Source organism: Electrona antarctica, assembly GCF_951216825.1.
Source record: "Electrona antarctica genome assembly, chromosome: 7".
In the NCBI taxonomy this organism is placed as follows: Eukaryota; Metazoa; Chordata; class Actinopteri; order Myctophiformes; family Myctophidae; genus Electrona; species Electrona antarctica.
This window is the reverse complement of record NC_136812.1, coordinates 27895934-27915115: the sequence shown is the minus strand read 5'-3', so window position 1 is coordinate 27915115 and position 19182 is coordinate 27895934. Positions and strand designations below refer to the sequence as shown.

The 19182-nt window shown below is 42.2% G+C and overlaps 1 protein-coding gene across 1 annotated transcript; it reads left to right on the top strand.

The window, feature by feature from the left end:
* Positions 1 to 2754: 2754 nt before the first annotated feature.
* Positions 2755 to 17359, top strand: pgm1 (phosphoglucomutase 1). Its single transcript, XM_079506657.1, has 11 exons — positions 2755 to 3122; positions 5935 to 6097; positions 7146 to 7298; positions 8836 to 8961; positions 10178 to 10368; positions 10793 to 10947; positions 12395 to 12510; positions 12929 to 13064; positions 14072 to 14255; positions 14709 to 14843; positions 16777 to 17359. Exons 1-11 carry the CDS (start codon positions 2877 to 2879, stop codon positions 16864 to 16866), a joined length of 1695 nt encoding a protein of 564 aa, XP_079362783.1. The 5' UTR covers positions 2755 to 2876; the 3' UTR covers positions 16867 to 17359.
* Positions 17360 to 19182: the final 1823 nt, after the last annotated feature.

Sequence of the window (19182 nt, the reverse complement as noted above, 5' to 3'; positions counted from 1 at the left end):
CAGTCAAAATGTGAATGTGTTTTGGATTCATTTTAAATCAAGCAATTCAATCTCAGTGATATCATTGTAGATATGGTGTTTTCACAGAACTATGTGAACTATGTATGTGGATTCAACATCTTTCAGCAGGCCCATACACACAACAGCCGCTTAAATCTGCAATTGGGTTTCATAAACCAAGGCTTTTATTGCCTATACTCCTTTCAAACGTATCTCAGCCTAGGTGGCCAGACGGCTACACCAGCCGTCCAGGCCAATAACAATATACTCTTAATGCAAAGAAACAGCTTATGTAAAAAGATAATATATATATACTTCAAGTTCAACCATCAATATGTTTATTAATTAGTTCAATCTGATTGTTAATCTACTAGTTGTTAATCCATTCCAAAAGATTACTTTGTAATTGTGTTTAGTTAATGACCCAGTTACTGGCCGTGTGTTGTTTATGCTGCTGATGCTGTTGTGGACACTGACCACTTCTCTCTGTCTTTCCACCATGTGTGTATTCTTAATATGGCTGCAGTGTGGTGTGGGCTAGAGGGAGATTAGTCTGGCAGTGAAACACATTCCTCTGCATTGCACTCGGGTCTAAACTTTATTTGTCCTTGGCCTTTGCAGCTGACTGCAGTCTCAACCTTCTATTTATATCTCCCGGGCCATTATGTTGCCCTTTGACTTTCTCTGCTGTAACAGTAGAGGTGGCTAACTAAATGTCACATGACATGTGAGATCAGATGTATTTAATCTCAGGAACCCCTGTCTGCTCTTCCTTTCTCATCACAGACGTTTGATAACACACAACTGGTTGGGGAACGTATTCGTTTTGGAAAAGCTGAGTCCCTGGTTATGGGTCAGTTTGAACTGCTGCTGTAAATCGGGAGACTGAATAAGTTGAGCAAATGTATGTTGAATGAGTCAGTTCCTTGTAATTTTGTATTTATGTGGTGTTGTTAAATTGTATAATGTCACATTATTTAGTAAGACAAAATTTGTCTTATTCATTTAATGTATACCAATAGTGGAAAGGAATGACCCCCTAACATTAGTTGCATAACAAATGTGAATGAATGAATTAATGGAATTGGAATTATTGGTAAATTAAACTAAGCAGCTGGAGCATCTGTGCCGTAACTGTTCCCGAATCCCAATGCATGTAGGAAGAATAAAATGTGGATACCGGTAAATTGGACTTTAATCATACATTTTGTAAATTGAGTTGAAAATGAACCATTTTGCCATATATCATCATCATCATCCTTTGAGTGTCGTCTAGATCTAACACACAAGAGGTTCCATTGGTCTCTGTTGCTCATTGCCACACCAAGTTCATTCACATGCAGTCCTGTATCCCAGCTCAGAACATCTGGAAATGTGAGTGAACAAGATTAAAGGATATCACCAAACCATGACAGACAGACAGACAGACAGAAAGTTTCAACTTTGTTCTGTTTAACATGGTGATCAAACATACTGTTGCAATAGGTAAACAGCAGTGACTGGACTGAGGGGGCAGTTGAAAATGGCGAGGGGGCACATCTCATTTTTAAAACAATATGTACATAAAACTTAAACTAAGGAGGCAGAATTTGCAACGGAGGGTGCCAGGCCTCCTCTGGCACCCCATGGTGCCGGGCCTGTGACTGGCCTGTTTCATAATAAACAGCGATGTTAGAGCCACATCTCCATGTTATCCTGTACTGAACGCTCATTATAGTAACATACAACTGCAATTCTGGAATGCCTTAATCCCATAGCAGTTTTATTTCCATTATCACAATAACTGAAGTTCCATCAAGATGCATTTTATAATAAAAACATTAACCACCAATACAGGGTAACTGCTGAACGAGGGGAGAGCATGACTCCCTCACTTTTCCTGAACACTTCCAATAAACCAAGAACATGCTGGTGGTATCTGGTCATGTTTTCTAACCCAGTGGTTAAAACGCTGAGTTGTGATTGGATTTCACTCCCTCCGAAGTAGCGAGGGACCAATCAGGAACCAGTATGCAAATATGGGTCAGGTTTATCATCAATACTTTTTTTACGAGGGCCCCTGGGCCGGTACATTTTGCAGGGCCCCCATAGCGCGCGTGCGTGTGACATTTTCGAGTTTTTATCATCTTTTTGACCTACATTTAACAAAATCAATGGCCAATGAAGGGCCCATAGAGTATATAAAAGGATAGAGACTGAACTGGCGCGAAGCTCCGCCCCCCCCAGCTATTCATGTCAGTGGAAGTTGCTCAGTGGCGTTTTGAAGCACCCGGAAGACTGCCGGAAGTACCTCCTCCGGACCTCAAATTTGGGGTCCGGGGTGACGTAGGGAGTGATGGTCCTACATGTTAAAGCCCAGCTGCACGGGGTTTCCCGGTCATGAATACACGGGTCCGCCTGTAGTCCCTCCTCCTACCACTAGGGCCCAGAGCTTCAACGTTGAATAGCCTCACTGGCCCCTTGGAAGGGCCCCAGGAGCCCTTTTCAGGGTGTCAAACCTAGTACCGTGCGGTCCAATTTCCCTGAGGGGCCCCTGAGAGCCAAGGGCCCCTGGGCCACGGCCCCACTGGCCCAATGGCTAATTTGTGCATAGCCCCTTGAAAATGCAGGTTGCACACAGAGAATCCAGACTAATATCTATGCATAATGCAGTGATAATCAGTCTGGCCATGCCAGGCTAGGACCATCAGTTTCTGTGTACGTGCCCTTTAAGAGAAGTGGGCGGGTTAGTGTGTATAGTGTCCATGGTGTGTGTGTACCATGGGTGTGTACGCGTAGTGACTGTGTCCCTGTGCTGTGCGTTGCATTTGCCATCACCGAACCGAGCTGCGCATCACACGGGCCGGGGCGGTCAGCAGGAACTACCGGGGAACAAAATGGTGAAAACTACAGTCGTGCAGACCAAGCCGTACACGGACCAAAAGCCCGGCACCAGCGGCCTGAGGAAGAGGGTGACTGTGTTCCAGCAGAACCCGCACTATGCGGAGAACTTCATCCAGAGCATTCTGGCCGTCATAGAGCCCGCTGAGCGCAAGGCTGCCACGGTGGTGGTGGGAGGGGATGGCAGGTTCTTCATGAAGGAAGCCATTCAGCTGATCATCCAGATCGCTGCTGCCAACGGGGTCAGTAGTTAGCTGTACTGTACTGTATAAAAGATATGACTCGCCGTGTCCTCGTCTCCATTCAAAAAACACAACAAGCTAACGTTAAGCTAGCTGTCAACACAAGTTAATTGACAGCGTCTTCAGTGACTACATTAATTGATGCACAGATGCATGGTTATATATAACTTATATGATTAACTCCGAGGCAATATTGCCCCAAAGTTACAGTCTCCCATTACTAGAATTTAGAATAACGTTACTTTACACTAGTATTCTCCTTCGCTGACTCCTGACCTTTAACTTTTTCATAATTTTAAGTTAAACATGGGTTGCATTCTGTGCATTGCACTGATTTAGATATGCTTATTACAGTGCATGGTTTTCCTGTTGTGAATGTGAATCTGATAGGTGTCGTTGAGGTTCCAAAACTGTCTCGCATCGCATACCAGATGTCGACTGTGATCTTTTAGTGAGAGGTCAGTTTGCATGTAAAACGGTACCTTTGGCATTTAACGCACTGACCCTCGCAGAGACACCACTAACTACCTGTTAGAAAAGCTTGTTCTTCATTTCAAAACGGTTCCTTTTTTCAACGCAATTTCACAAAAGAAACTGTATTTCGCAGTAGTGTTGTTGTAACATTGGGTGATGTTTCATAATGATGATGCTCCTGATGATGCCATCCTCTGTGAATTTGGTGGGTGCTGGGTGGGCGTGACGTGCAGCAACGTGCAGCCAGTCACGTCCTGCATACTGGACTGGTCTTCCCCTGTTGCAGAGATGATGGGGACTGCATGCTCAAATAGAGGGGAGACTGCTTTTTCAAATGTTCATGTAAAATATGTTGTACCTATGTTTTCCATAGATTACTGAGCTGTTTCTCCACTTTCTCCACTAATGCTTGCAAATAGGAAAAGGAATGTGTAGTAGGGAACTTGAACCCCAGTCACATAATGTTCTGCATGCTCATTTTGTAAGCACAGAAATAGACAAACACTACATGGTTAAATACTGAGGAGAAAAATGCTTGCTGTAGCTCAAACTAGTGTCATCATTTTACAGAAGTCGCCTTTTATCCTGCCTGCTCAGACAGGATCAAGCCCCCCCTCCCGGTTATGTAATATCTGTTGTACCCTTGTCATAGTACCCGTCTGTCTGTAAATGGTGCATTTATATAGCACTTTTATTCAAAGCGCTTTACATAGATTAGATAGGCACCAACCTGCACATCGGGAGCAATTAGGGGTTCAGAGTCTTGCTCAAGGACACTTCGACACTAACTCTGGGGGAGCCCAGGATCGAACTGGGAACCTCATGTTTCCATCCGGCTGCTCTACCGGCACTCTACCCCTCAGCCACTCCCATGTCCCATTTCTTGCCCAACACTTGATTTCTCTGGAAATGCACTATTAAAAAAGATAAATGTAGTATATCAGCTAAACAAGCCCAAATTGATTAAATCAATGAACTACCAGCTGCATTATTATTATCTGCGGGGGTCCGCTATAACTGCCTCTGTCAGTTTCAGCACAGTAGTTTAGGTAGGAAACAAAATTATCTAAGGCGGAAATATTGTGTCTTTCGTTTCCGCCCGGACATATTTGCAGTGTGCACATACATCAGCCAATGAGAAAACCAGCTGGACTACAGTACTAGAGGATTACTGGACTAGCTTGCACATCGATTATTCACCTTTTTCATATAGCCCATAAGTCTTTGCGTTTGTGTGTGCATAAGTTCCTCTTTCTCTTGCTGTGTTGCCAGTTTTGCAAGAGAAACAAGTGGCCAGGTCTATGAAAACAAGCACAAATGAATATAGCTGATCTACAAGCTCACAGCGACACATTGTGAGGTTGTACATCCGTTATTTAAAACCACATTGAGAATAAATTGAAATATTTTGATTTTTTTTTTAACATTTTAATAAAAAGGCACAAAATATGTTCAGATGGATGTCTGTGGACAATTACATAGTATTTATCTGGGGTTCCTTGATGTCAAGAAATATGGAAGCAAGCCCAAATAAGCAACTACTATACACTAGAATCAAGCCCAAAAAAACTACCAATAATTTATTTGCAAGTGACTTTACAGAAAAAACAAGTCAAAGGTCGCTTATAATAAGCAGACATGGCAACACGGCCTGAAGGAAGTAAAGCACACACACAAGGAGCCCCAGTACGTTGGCGGGGAAAAACGTGGATAGACTCAGCTTGCTATTGCATAGCAGCTTGTAAAAACGTTTTAATATAAAAACAGTATTTTGAGTAAAAAAATAAACAGGTAGGTTGTGCACATCCAGTGTAAAAAGATGAGAAGTCTGCACACAGCTCTGCTCCAGTGTTTTATTAAAAAAACACTGTCATTTTACAGTTCATGACATTTTGTCCATTGTTGGCATATTACACAACAAACATGTACTTACATTTTGTTATCATTTTGGCACCATGCTGCGGTAGTGTCATATCATACAGTTACAGTTTTAGTAAGGACATGGCAACCACATCCACACTAATTAAATAAATACAAATACAAATAGAACAAAAAAGATGGGCTGTTTGTAGTTTTATGACCTATAGCAAACCGCTTCATTTGTGCTGGCAGTCAAGGACTTATTTTTTGTAAAATGATTTCTTGTAATGACATTGTTATTAATTCAAAGCATGTTATATTAAAATAATATCTGTCTCCCCTCGTTCAGACTAAAAGGCATACAACATCAGAATGGCAGAATATTTGCATTAACTAATTGCACTATTGCTGTCTCTCCTCGCCTGTATTGGCATCTGTGGGATTGTATGCCTACTCCTCTGTCTGTCCTTTCATGCAGATTGGCGAACTGGTGATTGGTCAGAATGGCATCATGTCCACCCCAGCAGTTTCATGTGTGATCCGCAAAATCAAGGCAGTGGGAGGCATCATTCTCACTGCCAGCCACAATCCAGGTGGACCTAATGGAGACTTTGGCATCAAATACAACATTGCCAGTGGAGGTCAGTGTTCTGGTCAAGGATGTAACACTACAACAGATGGATAAGGATGGTTGGTGCATGTCCCTAGTCCCTACCCATAATTACTTAGTAGGCTACATACTAGTGATTATAACTAATAGTAAAAGTTCATCATTTGGTTTTAGTTGTATTTTGTGTTTGGGGCTTACTCCATGGCAGATGGAGACAGAGTTTTAGATTTGGTATTTTTGAACTATTATTCTTTGAGGCACGTAGAATGTTGATTCTGATTCTGTACATTACACATAAGCATAAAAACATAACCAATGCGGTCTTGACGATGGCAAACTGCTCAGAATGTTAAAGGGCCACTTCACCCCTTTTGCAACCAGATCTTATTTTAATGATGTTTGGGAGACAAGAAACACTTTTCTTTTTACGTGGGTAATATGTGTTTTTAGATATTTTAGTATTTCAAAGTGTCCATGGGCTCCATAATGCTTTGATCCACTACTCCTCCTTGTGGATAGGGGGAGGGCTGTCTTACTGAGACAACATGTAGTCCAGGAAATAAGTGAGCCCAGGGTCCATGACATCATGGAGTCCGTGGAGGACACTTAAATACTGAAATATCTAAAAACACATATTACCCACATAAAAACCCCAGGAAAGTGTTTCGCGTGTCCCAAACATCATTAAAATAAGATCTGGTTGCAAAAGGGGTGAAGTGGCCCTTTTAGCCCAGTCCGCACCAATGATTCGCAATTCAACAAGTTGCAACTGGAAGCATTTGCAACAGAATCCCCATCCCCAAACTACACTGACCTTGCGCGTGCGTGCGTGCGTGCATTACACGTGTGTACAAATGCATAATGACGTACATTGGTACTATGCAGCGCAAACAACCTAAAAAGGAATGTACACACTTGATAGGCTTTGTAATTTGTAGGATTTTCAAGACACGTCATCTTGTGGAACAAAAATGCAGGATTGAGTTGTAAAGTGTATGACATGTATGTTACATTAGCTGCGTGTAAAATTAGTCAATTTCTGACACTGCTCTAATCTAATCTAACTGCTTTAATCCTAGGACCTGCCCCAGAGGGAGTTACAAACAAAATCTATGAGGTCAGCAAAAGTCTGCAGGAATATTACATCTGTCCTGACCTGAAATATGACATATCCAAGATAGGCAGAGATACCTTTGAAGTGGACACAAGATACGGTGTGAGCACATTCACAGGTATAGTGACATGTAGACTAGAGTGAAGTGTTTAATATTTCATGAGTCCATACAGGAAAAGTTGTTGTTGTGTTTGTTTGTTTACATTTTTTAAATGTCAAACACACAGAGGGCTTTCACACAATGTTGACCTCACCTTTGTATAAGCAATTGAGCGTGAGGAAAAGGAAATCACCTGCACATGCAGGTACGGTACGGTGCACAGCTACAGACGCTAAAACGTGTGTCACCCTCAATCCATGAGCCAAGTAAATGGGAACCCCAAATGGCTACTTTGCATAACAAATTTACAAGTGAGTGTGCAAATGCATCCTCACACCCCGAGTCGCATATTACACGTTAGCAACACAGCATTTTTGCTTCAGTAGGGCTGCTGCCAGTATCCTGTCTGCACGCAATAATGCCTCAGCCAGCAACCCCATCGAAACAGAATAGGGTAATACTCGCTCAGAGCAAACTTTTAGTTTCAGCTCCTATAGAGCGTCGCAGTCCTGCCCCCTTTCATGACGACGCCAGGCCCAGGAAATAATGTATTTTCCCCATAGACATTTTAAAAAGTATTTATATAGACCTTTTAAGCGTCGTACGAAGCCAACTTGAGTTGTGACAAATCATGACAACAAACACAATATTCTGGACCAAACAAATAATTACAAAGAAGAAAAACAACAAAAGTGTTGTAACCTGCCGTTTTCTTCTCCTTTCTAATTATTTGTTCGGCCCGAAATGTTTTGTTTGTTGTCATGATTTCTCACAACTTGAGTTGGCTTTGTACGAGGCTTAAAAGGTCTATGAGGAAAATGAACGGGGAATCATTCCCTGGGCCCTGGTAGGGGGCGGGACTATGCGGTGCTCTATAATTCAAGGCATTCCCTGAGAAGATTTATAAAGACTAAAACTAAGCTAAAACACACCCGTTTGAAGTGAGGGGCGCTCTTATCATCATACATCATCTCATTCCGGCCAATCACAATTTGCGTCCTCACCTTCGGCTTCAATGCTTGTTGTTTTTACACGAATCCTCAAACCTGGCCATTCATTGTCAATGGCATTTAATGTTTGTGTTTACACAAACACTCAAAGCTTGCCATTCATTGTCAATGGCATTCAATGTTTGTGTTACCACAATGTTTGTGTTTACACAAACCCTCAAAGCTGGACATAGGATGGGCTAGCTACTAAAAGCTAATTTCCTACTACTATTTATACCCCTGTAACCTACATTATGTAGGTGCACGTGCATTGCGCACAAGTGCGAGTGTCATTAAAATACCTTACCCCCGAAAAATAAACCACCAATACACTGAGGGTGAGTGGCAGGGATGTGGATAGACGTAAGTGATTTGGTTCAGGATGGGGAAATAAATGACAGTAACAAAGTAAATACTCTGTGAGCATTGAGCAGAGAAGAAAAACAACATTTTCCATCTTTCTAATAATGAAAGGGATTAGAGAATGAAGTAATCCACAACATATGTGTTTACTTTACTATACCTCTTGGACTAACTGAGTCTGTTTCCTCTTTGTCTCATGACAGTGGAGATCGTGGACTCTGTGGAAGCATATGCTGAGATGCTGAGGGAAATCTTTGACTTTACTGCACTGAAGGAGCTTCTGTCCGGAGCCAATCACATTAATGTCCGCCTGGACGCTATGCACGGAGGTAGGGAAACACACAAATGCAACTCCTTGAAGCCGCATTGTGTGATATACTGATGAACAAGGGGAATTGTACCGTTGTGTGTCAAAACAAGCCAGCCCTTTACATGAGCTACACAGACTACAGAGTACATGCTCATATTTCAGTATGTGGAAACCTTCACACATTGCATAATAGTTTCAGTCCTTCAAAGAGGTCTATTACTCTGTTACTGCCGAGATCGCCTTTCGACGCCCTTTTTTAATATAAATTGATTACAGTTCACAACTGTGTTCTCCACGTGCTCATAACACTCCGGTTCGGGTGCGATGAAGAATGCACTACTGGCGGTCCTGGAATACACATTTCAGACACCAGATGGGGGTATTGGCAGTAAAATAATTAAAATGCTTTTTATAAATGCTTTTGAAAGACTGTTTGAGGTGAGCAAACATTATTTCGACTCCCAGAAATATTGTGGGTTGTATTGTGGAATCCTGGAAGTTGGAGATTAACCAAAGAAAGCCTTCCCAAGTGACTTTAAGGAGTCTGAATTACTTTTAATGGGCTTAGCTTCAGCCTTAGCTGTCTTTTTTGTACTTTTTTGAACTCTTCCATTAAGCAAAGGATTCTGAATAACCCTACAGACTTCCTTCCTTTTCTTTCACATCATCTATGCTTCTGTACTGTCTTTATACATTGAGCAAAACTAATTCACTGCAGGAAATTTGTTGAAATTGTGAGACTGAAGATCACCATAAAGATTATTCTCCTGAATTGAATTCAGGACAATACAGGCACTGCTTAATTAACTTAATAATATGCCCTCTGGTTAGCTCTACATGCTGGCATATATGTCTTAATTTAAATGTATTCAACACCTGTGTTGGCGAGGTTCTCTATGGGGAGAACCTGTAGCTAGGTAGCTGATTTATACGGGACAAGTGGAGCTAGTCAATCATTTGAATGCAAGGCTTTCTCGGATAGCCCCTAATTAGATTCTTATTGTTTCTCACCTTATTATATTATGTTAATGCACTTAATTCATTATACGCCAGTTTACATAAGGCGATGTGACGTCATGCCGTGAAGTTACGCTTTCATGCTGGGCCTGCATTTCCGTGGTTACACGTTACAACCTCTGTTCTGATCCGGATTTCAGCTTCCAAATCCACATGGCTGCGAACATTGCAGTGCAAAGTGTCATTTTTAATAACAATCTTTCAATCTTTTTGCTTAGTGGTTGGTCCCTATGTGAAGAAGATTGCCTGTGAAGAGCTGGGTTCTCCTGCTAACTCAGCCGTCAACTGTGTCCCCCAGGAGGACTTTGGGGGCCACCACCCTGACCCCAACCTAACCTACGCTGCTGACCTGGTCAATGCCATGAAAGGGGGACAGTATGACTTAGGAGCTGCCTTCGATGGCGACGGCGTAGGTCTTAATTTCTATATAAGGCAGTTTTATGGTGTCTCAACATATTAGAGCCGGACCGATCGGACGGATTTTTGGGTCCGATCACGATTTGAACGAGTCTTGAACCACTCACTCATTACTGATGTTTTGACAGATATTCTGTTAAAATCAATTGGGACACATTGGGTGCATAAGTACCAATACTGATGTCGTAAGAAAAAAAAAGAAAGTCAACTAATTGCCGATATATCGGTCTGGCTCTACAACACAGTGAAATGAAATGATTACTATATTTACCCAGGGTATTTGGGCTAAGCTCAAGAACTTGTTTCCAGCCAGGCCAGGCCAGACCTGTCACACTTCACTGTGGCCAGGCCACAGTGAAGTGTGACAGGTCATGAACTGGGTTCAGACCTATGATCGGCTCACTTTCTTATCTCAGGATCGTAACATGGTGCTTGGGAAGCATGGCTTCTTTGTCAACCCTTCAGACTCTGTGGCCGTCATCGCAGCCAACATCACCAGCATCCCTTACTTCCAGAAGACTGGTGTCAAAGGACTGGCCCGCAGTATGCCCACCAGTGGAGCCCTGGACAAGTAAAACACACTACATTTAATCCAATGTTTATGAAATGACAAGTTTGGTGGGGGGTCAGTCTCAGTCTATCACAGACCTGGGCATTGTACGGCCCGCGGGCCAAATACGGCCCGCCGCCTGACTCTGACCGGCCCGCGAAAGATTACTTGATAATTAGAAAATAAAACATACTTTCATTACCATTTGGGTGGACTAAAACCGCATTGCTTTTATTTTGAAGTCCATGTATTCTCACACTGCATGCAATCTGCACGTCAACTGTGCACGTGAATTGCGTGTGATTGAGAACCTGTCTCCCTTTCTTCACCCCCCTCATATGCGAAAATGTCGGCTTTTTGGATTTATTGGTGACAACAGCGTCGGTGAATGCAAATAGCCATGAAGCCCAGCTAAGCATGCAGCTCCACAACACGGTAGGGCAGGCGCATGATTACCAAACTTCCTCGCAGGAGGACAAGTTAAATCCCATTATGCTTTATTTAACCCGCTCTAACCCGCCTCGCCAATTAAGTTGGTGTCAAGTCAAGATGCTGCATCATACGGCGGTGTTGTGTCCCGAATGTGGCATGCTTCTTAAGTTCAGAACGGTTGGGCGATGCGCCGTGAGCTTGTGGATCGTCTGTTTTCGGCACACGAGTCGACACCGTTGTACCACAAAGTAAATCTGGCAGAACGTGCACACATCAATGCCTGCCAGGCTGCCAAGTCTCAACAATATCATCACTGGTTGGCTTGTTATTGTGTTTTCAGAACGTCGTTGTTCGTCCTCATCTCACGCTGATAGTAAGCAGTGCGCCATGAGGGTTGTGAAAGTGGCACCTACAGGGTCCTCCGTATGGAAGAACAACTATTAAAACAGCTACCTTTAATGTTCTCATTGTTACATGACTTGTAACTTTAAAAAAAACATAGTTTTCAACTGGGAAAGGAAACGTCTCAAGCATGCAAGTAGAAAGTAAAAGAATTACACCCATGTGAAATGAGGGGCGCTCTTATTGTACATCATCATAAATGGCCATTTACTGCTTTTTATATAGAAATAAAATTGATATTATGCATAATTAATGGCCCGGCCCTCCAAAATATTTTCGGTTTCTCATTTGGCCCCTTGGGAAAAATAATTGCCCACCCCTGGTCTATCACATAAAACCAATGTATTCAACCTTTTTGTGTGTGTGTGTGTGTGTGTGTGTGTGTGTGTGTGTGTGTGTGTGTGTGTGTGTGTGTGTGTGTGTGTGTGTGTGTGTGTGTGTGTGTGTGTGTGTGTGTGTGTGTGTGTGTGTGTGTGTGTGTGTGTGTGTGTGTGTGTGTGTGTGTGTGTGTGTGTGTGTGTGTCTCTGTCTGTCTGTCTGTCTGTCTGTCTGTCTGTCTGTCTGTCTGTCTGTCTGTCTGTCTGTCTGTCTGTCTGTCTGTCTGTCTGTCTGTCTGTCTGTCTGTTTGTTACAGTGTGGCTAAAGCCCTGAAGATGCAGCTGTTTGAGACTCCCACTGGCTGGAAGTTCTTTGGGAATCTGATGGATGCTGGCAAACTGTCTCTGTGTGGAGAGGAGAGCTTTGGAACTGGTGAGTGAATTTGTGTGTAGGAACACGATGCTACATTCTAGAACAAAATACAAGTATTAACAAAAAAAGTTTAATTACAAGTTACAATTTATATTCCTAGTTAGTTTCCATATCCCTGTATTGACTTTTTGTAAAGGTTGTAAGCAGAAGTCTTTGTGCTCTTTGACCAGAAAGTTTGGAGTGTTTTATAAATATCCTGTCACATTAATTTGAATCATTTCCAAGATATTCTAACACTTGACATGATTGCTGGACTCATAGGGAGGGAGGTTAGAGCTTGCACTTCATTCCAGGTTGTGGTGAAGCTTGCTAACACATGTCTGTAAATACAAACCACCTGCCTCTCCCCTCTCTCCCATTCTCTCTCTCTTCCTTGCCCTAATCTCTCTCGTCTTCCCCTCTCCTCGCTGTGTACCAGGCTCTGATCACATCCGTGAGAAGGACGGCCTGTGGGCGGTGCTTGCCTGGCTGTCAATCTTGGCCACCAGGAAGCAGAGCGTGGAGGAAATTATGAAAGACCACTGGCAGAAGTTTGGCAGGAATTTCTTCACCAGGTCAGCAGAGTACCATGTAACAACAGTGTCTGTTGAAACAATTCAACTGGTTTTGTAATGGGAAACCAATGGTTCTCAATTGGTTTGGTAGTTGGACCCAAATAATTACCGCCTGGAGCCCGGATAACATAATATTCCTCCATAAAGTGAATCTTTGTAAATAATATATAAATATGTGCTTTACAATGTCATTCACACTCACCCGTTAAATGGTAAATGGTGCATTTATATAGCGCCTTTATCCAAGGCGCTTTACATAGATTGTGCATTACATTCACCCATTCATACACCGATTGCGGCGGAAGCCATGCAAGGTACCAACCAGCACATCGGGAGCAATTTGGGGTTCAGTGTCTTGCCCAAGGACACTTCGACATGTAGACAGGAGGAGCTGGGATTCGAACCGCCGACCCATGGATCATTGGACGACCTGCTCTACCTCCTGAGCTACAGTCGCCCCTGTAATACATCAACCTCACCTAGACTAAGGCCTCTTTTAGACGGCGACCATCTCCAGATAAAACGGCAAAGTCCCGTTGCCTTCTCATTTTTTATTGAACCTTTACACGAGAACGCACACTTTATGAAAACGCTATAATGTCGCTAGGTGAACACACCTGTTGAAACTTCTCACCACCGCACTGTTTATAGGACACCGTTTGGTCCAACCCAAACCCAATGTTTGGTAATGAGACTGGGTCCCAAGACTACATTTGTGTGAACTGCTGTTCTGCTGACACAGGGTTTCAGGTTATTGGTGCTAATAACTATCACTGATAAAATGATGGAGCAGTGGTACCACCTAGTGGCATGTTATAGAACTGCAGTATGTTAAACGATTGAATCGGTAGGCTGTCTTTTAAAGCCCCATTTCAGAATTATTTGTATAGGGATGCCAGTTACTGTTATGACTCTTACTGCAAACTGTATATGATCTAAAAAGGACAAACTAACTCATTATTGACATATATATCTGCTATAAAGTGCAACTTCCCATCCCTCACCAGGTATGATTATGAGGAAGTGGATTCAGACGCTGCCAACAAGATGATCAAAGATCTTCAGACTCTCATGTTCGATCCAGCCTTTGTGGGAAAGAAGTTATCTTCAGGTGACAAAACCTACGAGGTGGCCATTTCTGACGACTTTGCCTACACAGACCCTGTGGACGGAAGTGTGTCCAAAAACCAGGTGAGAGCCAGCATAACCACAGCCAGGGGAGTGTTATGTAATACTCCCATCGTTTTAACCCCATGAACTTTCCCTTTACTGGTTATGTCATAATAGGCTAACATTAGGCAAAAATAATATAAATGTCTATTGGCTATTTTTGGTGAAGGGAGGGAGGGGGGAAAGAGGGGGCCTAATCTAACCTTTGTGTCAACAAAATATATTGGGTTTAAATGGTTCAATCTCTTCCAAAGCAGTTCATTTCACCTGTTAAAAAAACAAAACAATCCAGTAATTTGAATAAACCAAATTGATTAACCAAATTGAAACATATTTTGGAATATTATTAGAAATATTTTTTGTGGCTGAATGAACAAGACTTACAGTATAATGTCCGTTTTAAATTACATACAGTGAATAACCATGCATCACTTCCTCCACATAATGATTTCATTCTCTTTCTATCTTTCTCAGGGCTTGAGAATCATCTTCTCTGACGGTTCAAGGATTATTTTCCGCCTCAGTGGGACAGGCAGTGCTGGGGCAACCATCAGACTCTACATTGACAGCTATGAGAAGGACCTCCAGAAGATCTACCAGGATCCTCAGGTCAGAGCCAGGAGGACTAAATTCAGCCAACTCAACAAGACAAATTCAATGATGTCATTGCACTGAACAAATTGAAGTTAAAGTTCAGAACATCTTTTGGTTGTTGACTCTCAAGAGTGGACTTAAGGCCATTGCATGCAGTCAGTACGATTTATTTAATTGGTCAATCTGTTTTTTAACATGGAGGAATCAAACTGGGGTTGATTATTTTCTTTTAATTCATTAAAAAATTAATACCAATAGCTAGGCAAGAGGTCATAGAGACTGTGAATCAGCATTATCCAGCCAGTTGGGCACTATGGAAAGCACTACACAGCGTAGATGAGTCTAGAATGTTAATCTAAACATAGCCAGTGCTTCAAAGATAGCATATAAGTGCAATAAATAAATGTTTCAGAATGGGGCTTGGTCACTTGGTGATATGGGGAAAATCAAATATCCTCATAATCATTATAATGATTTTTCTTTTTACCAAATACCTCAACATTGATATTGTGACAATATCATATTGTCAGTTTTATTTATTTTTTCAAAACAAAAAAGTATAAAATAGGGCTGACGTGATTAAAACCAGGAAAAGACAGCACTCGTCAGATCATTATATTAAAAAATCCTCATATCATATTATAACGATATTATAATACTGATATATTGTCCATTTGTTTGCTCATTGCCAAGAGCCGTACAAATTTGCCACAATGACATACTGTACCAATGTGGGCATAAGGGCTGATACTGACCACATGGAATTCAACCAATGGATATTAGAGTTAAAAAGTAAACATAGTGGAGACTATAAGAGCTCCAAGATACTTTATAGAAATTGTACCCGATTTAGGAAAAGGTCTTGAGTAGCAGTTGGATAGGATTATTACTGGAGCTGACTTCTGCGTTTGAGGGCCACAGCAGGAGAGCTGTTTTACTTGTCACGTTTACTCTATGAGCTGAGGAATTCCGCCTCCGCTCCTCTCCAAGTTTTCCTCTGCTGTCAAAGAGAATGGGCCTCAAAAGGCTTCAGTCAGGCTGGAAGGACCCCTGAACTCTGGGCCAACCAGTTTTGTTTTGGGTGCAGCGTTCCAAACACAAGTCCCAGAACTCCTACAGTATTTGAAAAGCGGAGAAGATGGAGCCGCTTGGCTTACGATTTGACTTATGGTCGGTTATCAGAGCCAGAATGAAGTGGGGGAAAAACAGCCTCAGGGAAAAATAAGATTAAGAGCTCCAACTTGACACTTCATAAAGTTCTGTTGACTGATGTAGAGAGGGAAGTAATTGAGTGCAAGAAAGAGAGAACGGAGAAAAAGAACGATGATGAGGTTCTGCCCAGGCACTATTTACTTTGCTTCATCCTCTCCAGTGCTTCCAAAGCTTCCATGACCAGATAAGTGAAAGTGCTGCTTCAGAATCTTAAGAGATGAATGGGAAATGGACCAGTGAGTCAGTTGGCAGACTCCAGCTAGATTAGATTTACAGACACGGAGGGATTGTGTATTGTTTTTATTTATTTCTTTACGTGAGAGGGCCAGACTGAGTGGTGAAAGGCTTCTTTTCATTTTCAAGTTCTCGTTTTTATTTATGTTACATCAAGTGTATGCTGCTCATTATGGCACAGTGAACATGTAACATGGTACATACAAAGAGCCCCTTGGTATGAACTCATTCCTCAGGTTGAAATACTCACATTTCATATGTAGTAAAGAATCCACTTTCTGGAGTTACTAAGAAAAACACTATATAATTGTAATGGGGTGTGACTGCATCGGCAGTTACAGTAACACAATAACAATAACTTAGAACAGCTAAGGTGGATAGTGTTTCTGTGATGCCAGGAAATTATATCGGAAGTTATATAGTCGCATGCGGCTCCAGTTTGTAGGAGGAAGCAGATATCTTTTAACTTAAATTAAATTCTGTGTTTTATCTTTGTGTACAGGTGATGCTTGCTCCCCTGGTAGACATTGCTCTGAAGACCTCTCAGCTCCAGGAGAAGACTGGACGCACAGCCCCCACTGTGATCACTTGATTTACTCCACCAACACACAAACACACACCAAGGATACCTCCATCCACTGCTGTTGTGAAGTTGCCCTTGAGTTCTGCTGTACCAACCACACCTGGGCAAATTAATACCCTAAATGCATTTTTGATGTGTGAAAATATGTGATAAGCACTTGATTTTTATCTAACAATGAGTGTCATGTGTCTGTGTCAGTGTTGTGAGAATATTCAGATGCATATTTGTCTTAATCTGTTATCTGTTATTTACCACTAAGTGGTGGAAATTATACACTGGCTGTTTGTCAGCAAATGGGGGCAACTTCACCGCACTCTCCTCCGTCCCATGGCTCCGTTACTGACCTGGTGCCTTCCCCCCCAAAAGCACCACATCACCTGTTCCATGAAGCCACATCCCAAGCCTTGAGAACTAACACTTAAACCACAAATAAAACAAACCACAGAAAAAAAAGACATTGTCATTGTCTGTGATCTTTGTGGTGCATCTGGTTACAAATCATAATAATGACACATCACTCACAAATGCAGAGGAGTATGTGGAGGAATTGTTTAAACCATCAATATTCTCAGCAAATAAAAGCGAATGGGACCCTGACAAAGGCTGAGTGCCGAAACGCGTTGGTCCTCCTTTTTGTAATGTTCTTTGCCAAATAAAAAGGCTTTTCTTCACCTCACTGGAACAGAGTGCCTTGGATCCTGTTCTTTATTGTTAAATAAAAGCGAGTATTGGCAATGGCAAGAGAGCACAAAACACGGAATAAAGAGTGAGCGGGGCGATTAATGATGAGGCCCTGCAGCTGGGAAACGTGTAGATAAAAACAGCCGATCCACCAGCAACAAACATGCTGTACTGCTGTAGCTACAGACTTATCCAAACTCATCAGGAAGACCAAGTGTCTCCAACAAGATAATGCCTCTCTGAAGACATTCTTGAGGTTCACAGTGGAGGATAAACTGATTCATTCTCGTCCTCCCGCTTTTGAGAATGTGAGAAAAAGTTCGCCAGTGTAATGAGATAGTCAACGTTATCCTGATTAATGATAAGACTTCTTAAACTTTGAGCTGGGATTGGAGTCCCAAAGGCTGTGTCTGTAGCCAAGAGCGGAAACTGATTTTTGGGAAGTGGTTGGAAATGTAGTAGTCATTCAGGTGGAGAACAACGGGAACAGAAGAATGCAAAGTGGAGGAGAAACTTATAGCTGCTTTTCTGATCGCTCACTGCCAGTGGATTTATGTCAATGTTCTTTTTCTCCTCAACTCACGACTCCAATCTCTCTGGACCTAAATTGCCTACAATTTAGTTAATGGGAGTGAGGGTGGAAAATCAGGTGCAGTGGTGCACCCACACATTAGAGAACGCTCAATCTTTCTCCCTGGACACGGAAAGGAAAATTGCCATGAATCACAGATGGGACATTTTCCACCAATTTCTGTCATGTATGTCGTTCATGCTGTCCATGCCAACACGAACATTTCTAAATGTTAAACAAGCTATCATCCCTGGCTGAACACAAGCAGTTTAACCTAAACCAGAAAACTAACTTTTCTTACTGATTCCTTGTTCACATAAGCGGCAAGCCCCATTATACTGCACTTTATAACCCTGTGTTTCAAAAAGTGTTTTATAATAGGATAATAGGTTTATTATTATTTAATTATTATTAACAATAATATAATTATAATATGTGTTGATTGCTACTGTGGTCATTCTGGTGGTCAAACCATGCTGGTTTTTAAGGCTTTTCATCAGGCTGTGGCAGGTGGGATGTGTAACTGTTTTAAATAGTTCCTCTGTATTCCCATGGGCATATAAATAATTGGGTGGAACCCTTTTCATGCTGCTGGGGTCCTGTATTGTTCAGACCCTGTGATGCTGACACTGCGATGCATAATGTGTTCCCCTTGTTCAGACAGTAATGGCTTGCAGGTTGTATATGGATTGGCTGTCATTACGTCAGGTAATCACAATAAGGCTTACATTAAACCGGCCTGGTCCACAGCTATTAGATGTTTAAATGGCTTTCTGTGCGGCTGGCAGGGAGCCTTTTATTTTTGCAACAGTCTGCAGATTGCTCTCCTACACGGCACAGGAACAGGGCAACACATCAGCTGACAAAGACATCATTCTAAAGGCTTCAAACACGGAAAGTGCACAGCACTGTGGAATGAAGTTTGACCTCTGTGTTGCTTGTGGTTCTGCAGGTTCTATTTTATTTTAATGCAGCATGGGTTTCTCCTCATTCTATGTTGTCATACATCATTTTGTAGGAAATGGGTGAAATATGATGTGCCACCATCTGGCTGGGACTAATTTTGATCTATC